Consider the following 17,145-nt stretch of genomic DNA (forward strand, 5'->3'; position numbering starts at 1 on the left):
CGTTGTCCTGACCGTAGCACGGAACAGATTTAAACAGCATTCTGGAATGATTTATGCAAAACTTTGCCGTCTTTAAGAGACGCAATTTAATGTGAATTTGTTTATTAGATCTTTATGCGCATGTATTTTATTTAGTAACGGATGAACAGAAATTAAAGTGAAGTCAGTATTGTAACAAAAAGCAATATCTGTGCCTTGCACTTCACATGTTATAGTAAGGAGGACGAACGGACATACATACATGATAATTCCAGTTTACCCCCTTCCCAATTGCATTACGATGAAAACTTTAATATTGGATTTGTGATCATTCACTCATCAAAACAAGGATCCATCCCTTTGATTGATTAATTGTACGTTTAAACGTCCTTGTTCCGGTTATAACCGGGCCTATGACACTAAGAGGGACCTTCCGAATGGGAAGGGTAGGACATGGCAATAGTGGAGAGTACACTGTATTTCCGCATTTTATCATCGCTAAAAGATCTCTCATATTATTGGGTATATCGTCACTGAAATACCTATAATATCTAGACCTTTACTCATCCACATTGTATCATTATTCTGTCGCGCTAGCAATTAGCCTTCTAGTTTTCGAATACCAGTAGATCATGCAGGGTTAATCCTCTTTAATGAATTTGTGCACCGGAAGTGATTTCTGTAATCAATACGCATTGATGGCGGAGGCTGGTCCACGTGGTGTAGCATCTCCCAATAGCCAGTCCGAAGGTGGGTGTTATATTACAGGTACTATGAGGTCTTTGATGACAACAGTAGAGGACCGATATTTCGTAGATAATCCCTGAAAGTGATTCTCGCTTATGCTTTATTATTATTATTTCTTGTGAAGATACCGATTGTCAGACTAATTCCTCGGAATCAAATACTAAACTGTTCTGGTCCGGAATGACACTACTTAAAGGCATTAGATTGATAGACAACCACGACGCAGTTTTGAAAATCGCTCTGATTTCCTGTTTGTCTCTCAGGTTATATATCCCTTTTCCACGATGTCGGAGCATATATAATAATTGTTAGCGCGCGAGGAAGCGCGTGCAGAGGAGTTTGAAGTCTTGTATTGAGCGTTTGATTATAACCTACGGCCTTTCATAATCTGTTACGGTTATATATTGTATATCAAACGCACGTAATTATCAAGTGATATGAAAATGCGTAAATAGCTATAGTTTAATTCATAAGTACAGCATAGCGTGTTTTTGTGTAACCATGATTCCCGCCATCTGTCTTGTTTACTTCCACTTCCGGTGTAAACAACACCGCTGAACAGCCATGTGAGAATCTCCACCTACTGATACTCGCCATTCCACGTAAAGTTAACACTATAATCAATATGCATGCATTTCTTATATTGATATACGTTGGCTCCAGTATTACCCTGTATTATGTATTGTATTTTGATATTCACCGTTGACTTATCGAGGAGCAGGGTCGGGTGTAGCCCGAGTTTCCTCTGGCCTACTCCTATACATTTGTACCTACATGTACATGTATATGAGGTATTATTCCACCTGATTACATTGGTGGATATTGCGACCTCATATACCTTCAGCGTATTTCTCTTGTAGCAGCACATGGAGGTAGGCGCAGACCTACCTCACTAAAAAGATAATTGTCAATGCCACATTAAAAAAATATCTTCTCCCGAGTACATTTTTGTACATGTACATGTATATGGCCCGTCCCACGACTACATATCTGATTAAAAAAATAGCCTATTCCCAGTATGGCCCACCCACAACTACATATCTTCTCAAGGACACGTATAGTTGTGGGACTGGCCATACTTGGCAGAGGCTATTTTTTAATATGACAATTATTTTTTGTGATGTGATCATGCAGACACAATATAGGTCTCTGATGTGATGGAACGAAAAGAAACAAATATACATCTTTTATTTCTATTACAACAATTGTAGTTGGGGATGTTAGTAATTATTGGACATTTGGTGTTCTATATATGTTAACGTGTTAGGCAAGAGTCAGTTACGTGTTGTATCCATGCAGTCCCTGTGCTACATGTACAATGCAGTTGTAATTGTCAGCAAACTCAATCAACCTTGGTTGACGGACGATACATGTTAGTGAGCCGGGTGCGGTTTGTAAAACAATACAAACGAGGCCTGTCTCGCTCTTGATTCACTCGTATATTTTACTACTTTGATTTGTAAATAATTCATTCTTTTATCTAGTGATCATGATGTTCTGATTAATCAAGTTGGTCGAGTATCACATGTTTGAGATGTTTGATCAATTATGTTAATCGAGTCAGAAATCTGTTATGGAGTTTCTTCGGAAGTGCCCATCATCATGATTTATATTAGCCAGTTCGCAGATAAACATACGAACATAAAGCTTGTCAATGTTGGCAACACAATTGTGGGAAGTGGTTGATGCTTGCCTCTTACAAAATCATGTCACGCAATAACAGTGTTGTAGTACTAGGAGGAATGTAAATGTACCGATGACCAAGATTTTGTTTGTATGATATCATTAGCAACTGCCAAATGATGCTTCGCAATTAACGGGCGAGGTCTATTGTGTGGAAACATTTTGGTTTTGAAGGCCCCTTAAGTAGAGATACATGTACTTTAAATATGAACAAAACTATTTGCAAAATGTGCAGAAAGTCATATTCCTTCAATTGTAGGCCTAGGTCACAGTTCTGCTTTTGTTTTCAAAGTATCGTAGACTTATGATAAAAGGGATGGATTAAAGCTATTGAATATGATTAAGTTGAAAAATACTTCTACTTATTGTCAAATTATTGTCAAATAATACCTTAAATTGTGTTTGTAGCTATGCTTTATTTTCTTTCATTAAAAACAATAATAAAACACACACATACAACAATGTAACACAGCAATACAAAAGTATTGATAATTCAATGCTAACTGTTTCTTTTATTGATATTTTAAGAATTGAACAAATCTTCTTTTTTCCCTAATATAATATATAAAAACCACGGCCATATTTTCCCCACGGAAAAGGCACAGGCCCCTGTATAATAAAGGTAAGAAACTCACTGCTTGTCCTCAGCTTTGCTAACATTGAGCTGTGGTGGTATTATCATACAACCAATATATAAGGAGTCAATGTGTACTATTATCTCAATCTATTTATAGAAATAATGACGGCAACAGAGTCCGCTTCAGACTGGCAATGTGGGAAGAGACTTCATGAGTGTTTTGATCACCTCTTCACATCTGGTTTAGCAGCCGACGTCACCTTTCTTGTCGGCAAACACCAGAAAAGAGTTACGGCCCACAGACTGGTCCTCATCAGCAGAAGTCCAGTATTCTACGCCATGTTGGAGGGTCCAATGGCAGAGAAAGGGGAGATAACCATACCAGATATATCGGAGAAAATTTTCATAGGATTTCTAAGGTATTTATTAGACATACCATTAAGATCTAATGTATTATTTTTAGTAGTGATGCTTTGAAAATATTAATTATCGTAATTGTTACTTTCCTTTGATATGACTAATTACTGAATAATTTCTCTCATTAGATAACAGTGCCACTTTCAGTGTAATTGTTAATTGATCACCTGGCCCAAAGGGCTGGTGAGCTTATGTCATGGTATCTGTCATCTGATCATCATCCATCTGTTGTCCGTCGTCTGTCTGTCGTCCTTCATTATATCCTTTAGATAACTGTACTCCAGGGATTATTCTGCAATGGCGCCATTGTCCCTATATTTTCCAAAATGGCCCACCAAAATTATCAAATTCCTTTAATTTTCTATGTTTTGGCCCATGACATTTCTCAAATCTGTCAAAATGGCCCATTATCTTTTGGTCCAGGGTGAACCCTGCTCACTCATAAAGTACTGAATTGATAGAAACCGAAATTGGTTAGAAACATCCTTGGGGAAACAGATTTTACATAAATGGTGACTTTGAACCCCTTGGGCCAGAGGGGCGGCAATATAGGAGTGCAACTCTGACCCTCTAGGGCCATAGGGGCGGGGCCCAATAGAAGAAATAGAAGCAAATCCTTTAACTTGCTACTGATCACAAAGTATTGAATGGATTTGAACCAACTTTGGTCAGAAATATCCTTAGGGGATGGGAGCAGATTTTGCATAAATGATAAACTTACAAGAATCAGGATAGCTGTTACATTCCTTGAGATGAAACCTGACATGATCCACACTCCTTGTTACAGAAATCAACTTGCAATGAAGTAATTTCTTTTTATCAATAGTGAATAACAAATAAGTAATGTAGGCCCATTGGACCTCTTGTTTTCAAAGATTAGATTACTGATTCAAGCCTTATAGTTTAGGTATTTTAATCATACCTATATCTGTTTTAGGTTCCTGTATACAGACAGAATCTGCTTTACAGAAAAGAATGTATTTCCAATTTTGAATGCTGCCAGGAAGTACTGTGTGGATATTCTCGTCTCTCGCTGTGAGAAGTTCCTGAGTAGTAACCTATCAGAAGCAAATGCTTGTCTGTTTATGGAACATGCTCATTTGTACTCTATGGATCAAATAAAAATGGACTGTCTCAAGTTAATTTCAGGATCTGCTAACAGCTATACTGCAGTCTTCATCATTTACTGAGCTTTGTAAAAGTTGTGTGACTAGTATCCTTGAATTTGAAGACTTAAATATTGAGGAGACTGATGTTTATAAGGCCATCATCAACTGGGCTGGGGCAGAATGCAGACGGCAAGAACTAGAGGTAAGCAGGACCTGACTGACTTGTATTGTCAGCTCATTTGGAACGAGAGGATAGTTCAGCTAGTCAGAAGTCAGGAGTTTATGGAGAGAACGGTCTGTCAGAAGTCAGGAGTTTATGGAGAGAACGGTCTGTCAGAAGTGAAGAGTTTATTGAGAGAATGGTCTGTCAGAAGTCAGGAGTTTATGGAGAGATCGGTCTGTCAGAAGTCAGGAGTTTATAAGTAGCAAGAAGATGGGAGTCCGACAGTTAATAAGAGGTCTGCAGTTGGTGTCTGGAGTTTTAGAGTAGAGAACAGAAGCAAGGAGAATGAAGATTTTAGAATCGAGAAGATAGACAAGAGATAGGATAGAATAGTAGTCTTTGAGTAGTTTGTGGTAGAGAGTGTGAATTTTGTGTAGTTTTAAACAGCGTCAATGAACAACTAAAGTGTAAATAGTGTATAGTTTTAAATAGTGTCGATGAACAACTAATTAGAGGTACAGTTATAGAGAAAGATTGGAGGCTATAGTGTTAAGTGTATGCATATAACCTGATTGAGTTATGATGTTGTAAAGATAGTGTATGAGTTATGATGCTGTAAAGAAAGTGTATGAGTTATATATGATGTTGTAAAGAAAGTGTATGAGTTATATATGATGTTGTAAAGAAAGTGTATGAGCTATGATGTTGTAAAGAAAGTGTATGAGTTATATATGATGTTGTACATGTAAAGAAAGTGTATGAGTTATATATGATGTTGTAAAGAAAGTGTATGAGTTATGATGTTGTAAAGATAGTGTATGAGTTATATATGATGTTGTAAAGAAAGTGTATGAGTTATATATGATGTTGTAAAGATAGTGTATGAGCTATGATGTTGTAAAGAAAGTGTATGAGTTATATATGATGTTGTAAAGAAAGTGTATGAGCTATGATGTTGTAAAGAAAGTGTATGAGTTATGATGTTGTAAAGATAGTGTATGAGTTATATATGATGTTGTAAAGAAAGTGTATGAGTTATATATGATGTTGTAAAGAAAGTGTATGAGTTATATATGATGTTGTAAAGAAAGTGTATGAGTTATGATGTTGTAAAGAAAGTGTATGAGTTATGATGTTGTAAGCCGTGTCTGGTTCTGTGTTGTTCCGCCCGTGTTGAGTTTCTATGCTGTTGTCAGCCCGTGTCTGCGTTATCTTGATGTTGTCCTGTCACAGCCGTGTCTGCGTTAGTACTCTTGCATTGTTGTCCGTCTAGTGTAATGAAGGCTCTGATGTTGTCCAGAAGTGTCTGAGTTTCTCTTGATGTTGTACCACGCCAGTGTCTGCGCTTCTGCTGTTGTCACGCTCGTGTTGCGTTCTCTCTGCTGTTGTCCCGCCCGTGTCTGCGTTCTCTCTGCTGTTGTCCGCCAGTGTCTGCGTCCTATGCATGTTGTACCCGCACGTGTCATGCTTTATCTCTGCTGTTGTCACGCTCGTGTCTGCGTTCTACTCTGTGTTGTCCAGACAGTGTCTGCGTTTCTCTGCTGTATTGTCCGCTCGTGTCTGACGTTTCATTCTCTGATGTTGTCCCGCCGTGTTCTGGTTTCTTCTGCCTTGTTTGTCCACGCCGTGTTCTGCGTTCTCTCTGCTGTTGTCCGCCCGTGTCTGCGTTCTCTCTGCTGTTGTCCCGCCGTGTCTGCGTTTCTATGCTGTTGTCCAGCCGTGTCTGCGTTCTGTGTTGTCACGACAGTGTTAGCGTTTGCTGTTGTACCGCCGTGTCTGTTCTCTCTGCTGTTGTCCGCAGTGTCTGCGTTCTTCTGCTGTTGTACCGACGTGTCTGCGTTATCTTGCTGTTGTCCAGCCCGTGTCATGCGTCTCTTGATGTTGTCCCGCCCAGTGTATGCGTTCTGATGTTGTCCCGCCAGTGTATGCGTTCTGCTGTTGTCCCGCCCGTGTCTGCGTTCTCTCTGCTGTTTGTCCAGCCGTGTCTGCGTTCTTGCTTTTGTGCTGTGTTGCTCTTGTCCCGCCCGTGTCTGCGTTCTTCTGCTGTTGTCCGCACGTGTATGTATGCTCTGATGTTGTAAACGCGTGTATGAGTTATTTGTGTTGTCCAGCATGTGTCTGAGCTCTGACTGTTGTCACAGATCACGTGTTGCAGTTTTCGTTCTGCTGTTGTCCCGCACGTGTCTGGTTCTCTACTGCTGTTGTAAGCCAGTGTATGAGTTCTACTGTTGTTGAAAGAGTGTTGCGTTATGATGTTGTCAGCCAGTGTCTGCGTTTCTATCTGCTGTTGTCCCGCCAGTGTCCTGCGTTCTCATCTGATGTTGTAACGCACGTGTATGAGTTATGCTGTTGTCACCGCACGTGTTGCGTTTCTGCTGTTGTCCCGCCAGTGTCTGCGTTTCTGCTGTTGTCCGCCGTGTCTGCGTTCTCTCTGCTGTTTTCCCGCCCGTGTCTGCTTTCATCTCTGCTGTTGTACGCACAGTGTCTGCGCTATGCTGTTGTCCCGACCGTGTCTGCGTTTCTCTGCTGTTGTCCGCCGTGTCTGCGTTCATTCTGCTGTTGTCCGCCCGTGTCTGCGTTCTCTGTTGTCCCGCCGTGTCTGCGTTCTGCTGTTGTCCCGCCGTGTCTGCGTTCTCTCTGCTGTTGTCCCGCCGTGTCTGCGTTTTCTCTCTGTTGTCCTGCCCGTGTCTGCGTTCTCTGCTGTTGTCCCGCTCGTGTCTGCGTCTCTCTGCTGTTGTCCCGCGTTCGTTCTGCGCTCTGCTGTTTGTCCCGCCGTGTCTGCGTTCTCTCTGCTGTTGTCCCGCCCGTGTCTGCGTTTCTCTGCTTTGTCCCGTCCGTGTCTGCTCTCGTTGTCCTCTGTCGCGCTGTGTTGTCCCGCTCGTGTCTGCCGTTCTCTCTGCTGTTTGTCCCGCCCGTGTCTGCGTTCTCTCTGCTGTTTGTCCCGCCCGTGTCTGCTTATGCTGTTGTCCCCGCCGTGTCTGCTTCTCCTGCTGTTGTCCCGCTCGTGTCTGCGTCTCTGCTGTTGTCCACGCCCGTGTCTGCGTTCTATCGCTTTTGTCCCGCTCGTGTCTGCGTTTGCTGTTGTCCCGCCTCGTGTCTGCGTTCTCTCTGCTGTTGTCCGCTCGTGTCTGAGCTCTGCTGTTGTCCCGCGTGTCTGGTTTATGATGTTGCCTGTCAGACCGTGTCTGCGTTCTATTGCTGTTGTCAGCCGTGTTGAGCTTGATGTTGTACAGACGTGTCTGCTTCTGTGTTGTCCCGCTCGTGTCGCGTTCTTCTGCTGTTGTCAGCCCGTGTCTGCGTTCTCTCTGCTGTTGTCCGCTCGTGTCTGCGTTCTGCTGTTGTCCGACCGTGTCTGCGTTTCTCTCGTGTTGTCCGCACGTGTCTGCGCTTCTGTTTGTCACCGCCCGTGTCTGCGTTCTCTCTGCTGTTGTCACGCTCGTGTCTGCGTTCTCTCTGCTGTTGTACCGCACCGTGTCATGCGTTCTCTTGTGTTGTCACGTGTGTCTGCGTTTATATTGCTGTTGTCACAGACCGTGTCATGCGTTTGCTGTTGTCCCGCACTCGTGTATGAGCTCTGCTGTTGTACACGCAGTGTCTGCGTTTGATGGTGTCAAGCTGTTAGTTCTCTGATGTTGTCAGAAGTGTACTGAGCTATGACTGTTGTAAAGACAGTGTTGAGTTCTATTGCTGTTGTAACGATAGTGTACTGACGTTACTATGATGTTGTCAGACTGTGTCTTGAGTTATATATGATGTTGTAAAGAAAGTGTATGAGTTATATATGATGTTGTAAAGATAGTGTATGAGTTATATATGATGTTGTAAAGAAAGTGTATGAGCTATGATGTTGTAAAGAAAGTGTATGAGTTATATATGATGTTGTAAAGAAAGTGTATGAGTTATATATGATGTTGTAAAGATAGTGTATGAGTTATATATGATGTTGTAAAGAAAGTGTATGAGTTATATATGATGTTGTAAAGATAGTGTATGAGTTATATATGATGTTGTAAAGAAAGTGTATGAGTTATGATGTTGTAAAGATAGTGTATGAGCTATGATGTTGTAAAGATAGTGTATGAGTTATGATGGTGTAAAGATAGTGTATGAGTTATGATGTTGTAAATAAAGTGTAAATGTAATCTTACATAACACAACAATATATCCCAAAATGGCCAAAAACACATTTTTAGCTCGTCTCTTCAAAGAAGAGTGAGAGCTTATGTTGTCACTCGGGCGTCGGCTTCAGCGTTGGTTTTCCAAATGTTAAATTTTTGGTGCAAGTGTTGAAATGCATAGTAATTTATAGTAATATGGTCCCTGTGGGGGTCAAAATTTCCCCTGCCGGAGTTAAACGAAAAGATTTTTTGAAAAAAAAAAAGGTTTTGGAAAAATTTTTGACTTAGAATATTTTTGCGTTAAGGTTTTGGTGTAAGTGTTGAAAGGTATTAAATACATATTAACTTTATAATTGTACTAGGGTGCTGATAATTGGTAAAAGAGTTCCTCTTGGGTTAAACTATCCCCTGCAGGAGTTAAACTAAAAGATTTTTTTGGGAAAAAACCAGAATTTTCAAATTTTTGGACTTATAATATTTATATTCTGCGTTAAGTTTTTGGTTGAAGTGTTAAAAGGTATTAATACATCACTTAATAATTGTACCAGGGTGCTGATATTTAGCAATAGAGTCCCTATGGAGTAAGAGAATCCCTTCCTGGAGTAAAACTTTAAAAGGAAAATTGGATTTTTTCTTTTTAAATCTGTGTTTTTTTGTTTTTATTTTTAAATCTTTGGACTTTGTGTTAAGTTTATATTGTGAGTGTTGAAAGGCATAGTAATACATGGTATTAGGTTCCCTGTGGGGGTTAAACTTTCCTTTTCCTGAGTGAAACTGAAATATTTTTTTGAGGAAAAACACATTTTTTTAAAATGTTTGTGCAAATGTTGAAAGCTTTTTAACACATCACTTTATGATTGTACTAGGGTGTTGATATTTGGTAAAAGAGTCCCTATGGAGTTACACTATCCTTTCTTGGGGTGAAACTTAATATAAAACAACATGAAAACGTCACCAATAGACAATTTATACTGGTCCACATTTTTCAAGGGAGACAACTCTCATTAGGATACGGTAAACCTCCGGTTAGTTCGAACAAAATTAAATAAATATTGACGAACCTGTTTGAATTATTAGAAATTATGCTTCAGAAAATATGCGTGAGTTCGAACTATTCGAGACAATATCGGCGAAAATCTCGGTGAAAATCTCGGCAGAGTAAAATCATTAGACACAAACACATCCATCGTAAATCTCAGATACGTAACAACGGCGGCCTGAACAATGGCACATTTATAAGTAAGTAAAATGATAGTTTTTCATTTAATTCAATATAAATCGATCGTTAAACGTTCTTCATTTCGCGATAATTATGATGGTTTTTGCGCGAAGCCGCTCGCGGATCGGGCAATGCATGCGTAGCTACAGTTGGCCCCAAAACAGTACAGTACATGTTTGTGACACAAAAGTTAAACATTTGTACTGTAAAATCTTTGCATTATTATATTTTACATCTGAATGAGAAACTATCACTTTATTATTGTAATAAATGGTCTCTTAAATACATCAAAAGCAGTCTTCATTTAAGCATTGAACTGTTACCAAATGGTTAGAGCGACATGAAATATTTATCTGTCACCCAAATTGTATTCATATCGACTGTATACTACCATTTGGTAACAGTTCAATGCTTATATTTACATTCATAATTTTATTTTATTTACTGCAGCTTAAGACGCGTTTAAATTTGCCGCTTCTCCTATCACTGACGTCATCAAGTTCAAATACCGGAACAGCCGAAATTTCCAGAAGGAATAATATAGTCCCTCATGTCGTTATCAATAGCAATCACATGAAATGTTTTTTGCACAATTTGGCTTTATATTATATTTTATAAACATTTGTAAATATCTTCAAATTGTTCACAATTGCATAATTTCTGATAGTTTAAAAATAAAGCCGTTTTTCGGCGCATGATATACGGTTAACATTTAGAAGTGATGCGGCGTTGAATGGGTACTGCACAGACAGACTCGATTCCTCGGAAACACTTATGTTTCTATCGACTGGATTTACGATATTTTCAGAGGAATATCATCTCTTAAATTCTAAATGAATGTCGTCTTGACATTAGGTGAAAACGATTCCAAGGATATTTCATTAGAAATAGAATCCAGTCTAACCGGTCACATCAGTGTCGCTAACTTAGCAGACGATGTTCGACTTCACAGGGGCTCGATTTTGGAGTAAAGTACTGTAGGCATTTGACATCAGTGAATAACCACATAACTATAATTCAGTATGCATACACAACCAGAAACCATGTCGATACTGCCGATTTTTCGCAAGATTTTTTTTTTTTAATGCTGGACTTTAAATGTTGTCGTGTCTAGCATTTCTGACAATTCGACAACGAGCCCCTGTGTGACGACAGTGACAATTTGATTACTTCCATTCTAGATCAGGAATAGAGCTTATAATATTTTTGTGTCGAGTCGGTCGACTTCATTTTTTCTATTATTAACTTTTACTCTCATAACTTGCGTTGCTTTTTTTGTGGTGGTTTATGTAGATAAATGCTAGCATTCGAAATTTCTCCTGGCCGAATGTAACTGGGGACCATTGTTTTGACCAGCAACACCTGGAGCTGTATCCCTACTCTGACCGAATCACTGTAAATTGTAGTATACAGTCTCATGAATACAATTTGGTTTACTAACGACATATAGGCAAATGCAACACAGAATGTAAATATAACCTGTTGCGTTTACGAAACCACTACTGTAAAAATAGGCGATATGTGTTGGTAAAATTAGGTCAGAACATCAATATGTCTGCTTTTAAATATGCCCAGTCGTATTATCTACAAAACAGTTGATACCTGCAAAATTATCCATCACTAATTGGGACACCTGTGGATTGTTTTGACTGGATATGAATGCTCTTCACGTCACTCGGCACGATCGGTCGACCGATCCTTTCAACTTTACCGCAAGCCCTCGCGTGGCCTGCTTACCTAGCGTGAGGTCGCAGGTTTTCAGGTAATACCTTGATTGGCAATACTTAAGAGATTGTCCAGTCACAATTAAATAATCATAATGCTAAGTTAACACTAGTTATATGTGAAAATACACGGGACGATTTCTTAGTTTGCCATACACAGCGCGAATACAAATATCTCATGTTATTTATACATTGTCGGGGCCTAAATTTTGCAATCAGCTGTCTCGTGCGTGGTGTATTTTGCAATGTAACAAAAACTGAATTAAAGCTAAAATATGTGGCATATATTAAATCACAGACGCATTCTAATGATCATGCATACAATCTTATAACCTAAACGTGCTTGTTGATCAAATTTAAATCTTAGCATTTTTTCTGGGCCGGCTCGTTGCGAACTTTCAATTGAGTTTGCCGATAAAAAAAACCTTACTTTACATTCTTCTATTACTAGCTAAAAATTACTGTTTTTCTAGAAAAAAATGTGTGTTCGAACTATCCGCGTGTTCGAATTAATCGGAGGTTTACCGTATGTTGTCAAAAAATTGAAGAAAAATGTCCAAAAGCAATTACATTTGTGTTTAATATCTTCATTTAATCTACAACAGCATAGCTTGTCTCCCAAATGTTTGTCAATAAATAATTCATATATATATAAATTGGTATGGTTTTAAAAATTGCATGAATTCACAAAACATAATCTGATCAAGTAAACAATATAAATATTATTAATGCATTTTGCGAAACCATTCCAATTAATATATTTTAATTATTTATTGACAAACATTTTCGAGACGAGCTATGCTGTTCTTCAACAGCTCTTGTTGACTTTATTTGTTGGATTTCTTTTAGAATTGATTCCTACGTGGTTATAATTAACAGTTTTAGAAGGCAATTCTTTGGTAGGAAATAAATGTTGCCCCGACTGACCTCCAGGGCCTGATGGGTGGTGTCAAAAAAGGTCAAACTGACAGAAATATTTCAAAACTCACATGACCATAAAAGCTGATGGGCCTCTTGTTATTGTATATCACAAGACTGATGTTCTGAACTTTTTTGTAGGTAACATCTGAAAACAGAAGAACGGTTTTGGGGGATATTCTGTATAATGTCCGCTTTCCTCTGATGGATTATGATTTCTTCCAAAAAGTAGTTTGTCACGACAAAACACTTCCCAGTGAGGATGTCATACAAGTCATCAACTATCATCACCACCGAGAGAAAGTTTCCAACAGTAAGCTTAATCTTAAGATGAGACCCCGAGGCTTACACAAGTTGTGGCGCGTAGAAGGAACCAGAAGTCGTAGATGGTCAAATGGTTTGGAGTCTGTGTCAGTTTTAGTATCTGATACTGTCTATTTAAAAGGATTTGGATCATACTATACAGAGGGCTATAACAAAGTCAATGTGGCCATTTATGAAAATGAAACGGTAATTCACAAAGCTGATGCAGTGTCCAGAGTCGCAAGTGGATCAGATGACATCGGGGACGTTTTGTTAGGAAGAGAAGAACAAATCTGTTTCAAACCTGGTATCCTGTACACTATAACAGAATTCACAGAAGCCAAACGAAAATGCCATGGCACACGTACTTATGGCGGTCCAATATTTTTCAAACAAAACAAGTTAGTTTTTCTTAAGCCTCATCCTCCACTAACATCAACTTGTGGCCTTGTCTCAAATCAAATACCTTATATCATCGTAGGGAAAGAAAGATCTTGACTGGAATTCAAGTTACAGATGGAACAGCTGTGGCATTTCACATGCACCAAAAACATTGTTTGTACATGAGCTTGTATTGTACAACTGTGCAGATTGATACAATCGGACGATCACTATTACAGAGTGACAAAAAATATAGAATGGTTCGTATCAAGGAAGAGTGTATAAATTATAATCCAAATCAAAATTGTTTTGAATGGAAGTCTATGTTCATATGAAATGTCAAACGAAGCTTTTATTTTTTGCACATAGACCTTTACACATGAATAATTATATTCCATTAATCTACTTTTGCGTTTTTGTCAAATTATTCTGAATGTTTAAACATTATTTCCTAATCCATGTAAGTGTATATCAATCGCGATAGTTTTCACACACAAATTTTGTTTTGATTGCCATATTGTTAGACATTCACAATATAATCACGCATTTCATTTATTCACATCAGACATTGTGTTCATGTAGCTTAACATTGTTAACACGTAGCGTAACATTGTTAATACGTAGCGTAGCATTGTTAACACGTAGCGTAGCATTGTTAACACGCAGCGTAACATTGTTAATACGTAGCGTAACATTGTTAACACGCAGCGTAACATTGTTAATACCTAGCGTAACATTGTTAACACGTAGCGTAACATTGTTAATACATAGCGTAACATTGTTAATACATAGCGTAACATTGTTAATACGTAGCTTAACATTGTTTACACGTAGCGTAACATTATTAACACACAGCGTAACGGTGTATACTCCTACAACTGTTCTAACAATGGTTCTAGTCATATTTTCATACTGTGGAATGAATTACACCAGTAGAATTTTTTTTCCGTTTCTAAAATTCCACTACAACCTAATGGGGAATCCCCTGTATACAAACCCTGAATACTTCAACCCACCATCATCAGATGGTAGGCTAATCAAATCGCCTTGCGTCCGTGGTCCGTCCGTAAACAATTCGTGTTTTTTGAGAAAGTAATAAAGTGATCTTTCTCCTATTTCTTATGTAGGTTCCCCTTTGTGCTTAGTTATGCATATTGTATTTTGGGACCGATCGGAAAACAACATGGCCGACAGGCAGCCATTTTGGATTTTGACAATTGAAGTTTGTTATCGCTATTTCTTAGGAAGAACTGTTGTTATCTTTCTGAAATTGCATATATATGTTGCCCTAGGTTCCTAGGTGTGCATATCTCATTTTTGGACTGTTCGGAAAACAACATGGCCGACAGGCAGCCATCTTTGATTTTGACAATTGAAGATTGTTATCGCTATTTCTGGGAAAGTACTGAAGAGATCTTTCTCAAATTGCATATGTAGGTTCCTCTTGTTGCCTAGTTATGCATATTGCATTTTGAGACCAATCGGAAAACAACATATTGTGCATATTTCATTTTTGGAACAGTTGGATAACAACATGGCCATGCGGCCAACAGACAGTCATTTTGGATTTTGACAACTGAAGTTTGTTATTGCTATTTTATAGAAGGATTGAAGAGATTTTTCTCAATTTTCATATGTAGGTTCCCCTTGGTCTGTCGTATTGCATTTTTGGACCAATCTGAAAACATTGTCAACAGACAGCCATTATCACTAAATCTCAAATTCATATATAATTTTCCCTTGTTAAAAAAGCACTGGAGGGATGTTTCTTAATTTACACAGATTAGTAAGAGGAAGGGGAAAAAAAGAGAAAAGATCAATCTGACACGGAACCTAAGAAGATCATTAAATGGTGGGTGCCAAGATCCCTGTTGGATCTCTTGTTATCATTTTTAGCTAACTTGAACCAAAGTACAGGTAAGCTTATATTTTATGCTTTTGGTGCAGCCTTGGTCGTTGGTCTTTGAAATCCTTCTTGCGTACAAATGAAAAGTTTTTGGTCCACTTTGATCTGAAGCATTGATGTGTTATCAGCAATCGATCTATTTTTAGGTCACTCTAAGGGTCAGGGTGACCTAGTAATCGTGCTTTGTCTGTCATTGGCCATCCGCCATGCATAAACTTTTCACATTGGAAGCCTCTTCTCAAGTTCCAAATGTGGAATTCAGCTCTAACTTACCTCAGATAATCCTGAGTAGGTCCTAACCATTCAAGTGTTGCTATTTTTCATGTCGGTCCAAAATCTAAGATGGCAGCCATCTTGAAAAACACACTTTTGAAACTTCTTCTCGAGTTCCAACGGTTCCATTTAGCTGGAAATTGGTGAGGATGTTAAGGATGGGGAGCAAACAAACTGGTAGTATTTAGCCTTGTAAAAACTGTGATATGACAGTCATGGTGGCCATTTTGTGCCATAATCACCCAATCATCATTTCCTTAAACACTTATTGCAACCATTTTCTCAATTTCCACCAGTGGGATTCAGCTCTTACTTACCTCAAATGATCCTGAGATGGTCCTGATCAAGTGTTGTTATTATTTGGGTCAGTCTGAAATCCAAGATGGCCACGATGGCTAACAGTATGTATACTACAATAGTAGAATGGTTTTTAGAGCCAGATGACCGTTAAGGCCCATGAGCCTCTTGTTGAACAAATATCTGGTCTGGCCCCAAGAAGTCTGAGTGGTTGGAGCCCAATAGGAAAATTTTCATAGAATTTTGTTCCTATTTTGGTCTGAAATATCCTTCATTGAAGATAAACTGATGTATAAAGAATGGATTTCAATTTTCATCAGTTGAAGGGGCGGGACCAAAAAGGAATAGTAGATAACAATCCTTTGAAGTACTTTTTCAGTGCTTTTCAAATTAATTTGCTGTGAACATGAAATCCGGTGTTTTGATTATAGTGCATTGAACTGATTGAGTGGAAGATTTTAAAACTGAAATAAGTAAACACTGAAATCCAGGTGAGCTTTGCAGGCCCTATTGAACTTTTGTTTACTAATTATCATGTTATTTGATGTTAACCAGTATAATCATGTTATTTTATGGTAACTTCAGTAGCTACAGTAGGTAGTGATCATGTTATTTGATGTTAATCAGTTATGTTATTTGATATTAACCAATTATCATGTAATTTGATGTTTACCAATTTCCATGTTATTTGATGTTAATCAGTTATGTTATTTTATGTTAACCAGTTATCATGTTAGTTTATGTTAACCAGTATAATCATGTTATTTTATGGTAACTTCAGTAGCTACAGTGTACAGTAGGTAGTGATCATGCTATTTGATATTAATCAGTTATATTATTTGATGTTAACCAATTATGTAATTTGATGTTTACCAATTTCCATGTTATTTGATGTTAACCAGCATAATCATGTTATTTTATGGTAACTGCAGTAGGTAGTTGTCATGTTAGTTGATTTTAATCAGTAATCATGTTATTTGATGTTATTATTTTTGTAAGGAAGCATGATATTAAAATTACAAGATAAATACTATGTTTATGTTGGCTCTATGTATCTCCTGTATGTAGCCAATTTCCTATGTGACTTATGTGCAATCCGTTGAGATTGCAGGAGGCAAACACTGCTGGTGGACTTAATTCTCTGAAATTTGCTGTAACCTGTGTACAACATTAAAAACAATCTGAATAGTGTCAAAGCTCAGATTAAACATATAAACCCGACATTAAATTGAAATAAAAAATTAAATGTTTTAAAGAGAATTTTTGAATACAGGACTGTTGAACTTCCCTATAGACTTCCACATGTTTATCTGCCTTTCTCCCCAGTTTCC

At 38.3% G+C, this 17,145-nt stretch overlaps 1 protein-coding gene across 2 annotated transcripts; it reads left to right on the plus strand.

Moving 5' to 3' along the window:
* Positions 1-652: 652 nt before the first annotated feature.
* Positions 653-14,757, plus strand: LOC117315850 (BTB/POZ domain-containing protein 1-like). 2 transcript variants are annotated; one of them, XM_033870254.1, is made up of 4 exons: positions 653-729; positions 3,144-3,405; positions 4,341-4,714; positions 12,796-14,757. In XM_033870254.1, exons 1-3 carry the CDS (start codon positions 678-680, stop codon positions 4,591-4,593), a joined length of 567 nt encoding a protein of 188 aa, XP_033726145.1. In that variant the 5' UTR covers positions 653-677; the 3' UTR covers positions 4,594-4,714; positions 12,796-14,757. The 2 variants fall into 2 exon arrangements, 1 of the variants encoding a protein (XP_033726145.1); XR_004529777.1 differs by lacking the exon at positions 653-729 and adding an exon at positions 1,057-1,328.
* Positions 14,758-17,145: the final 2,388 nt, after the last annotated feature.

The sequence above is a fragment of the Pecten maximus genome, chromosome 17, assembly GCF_902652985.1.
Source record: "Pecten maximus chromosome 17, xPecMax1.1, whole genome shotgun sequence".
NCBI lineage: Eukaryota > Metazoa > Mollusca > Bivalvia > Pectinida > Pectinidae > Pecten > Pecten maximus.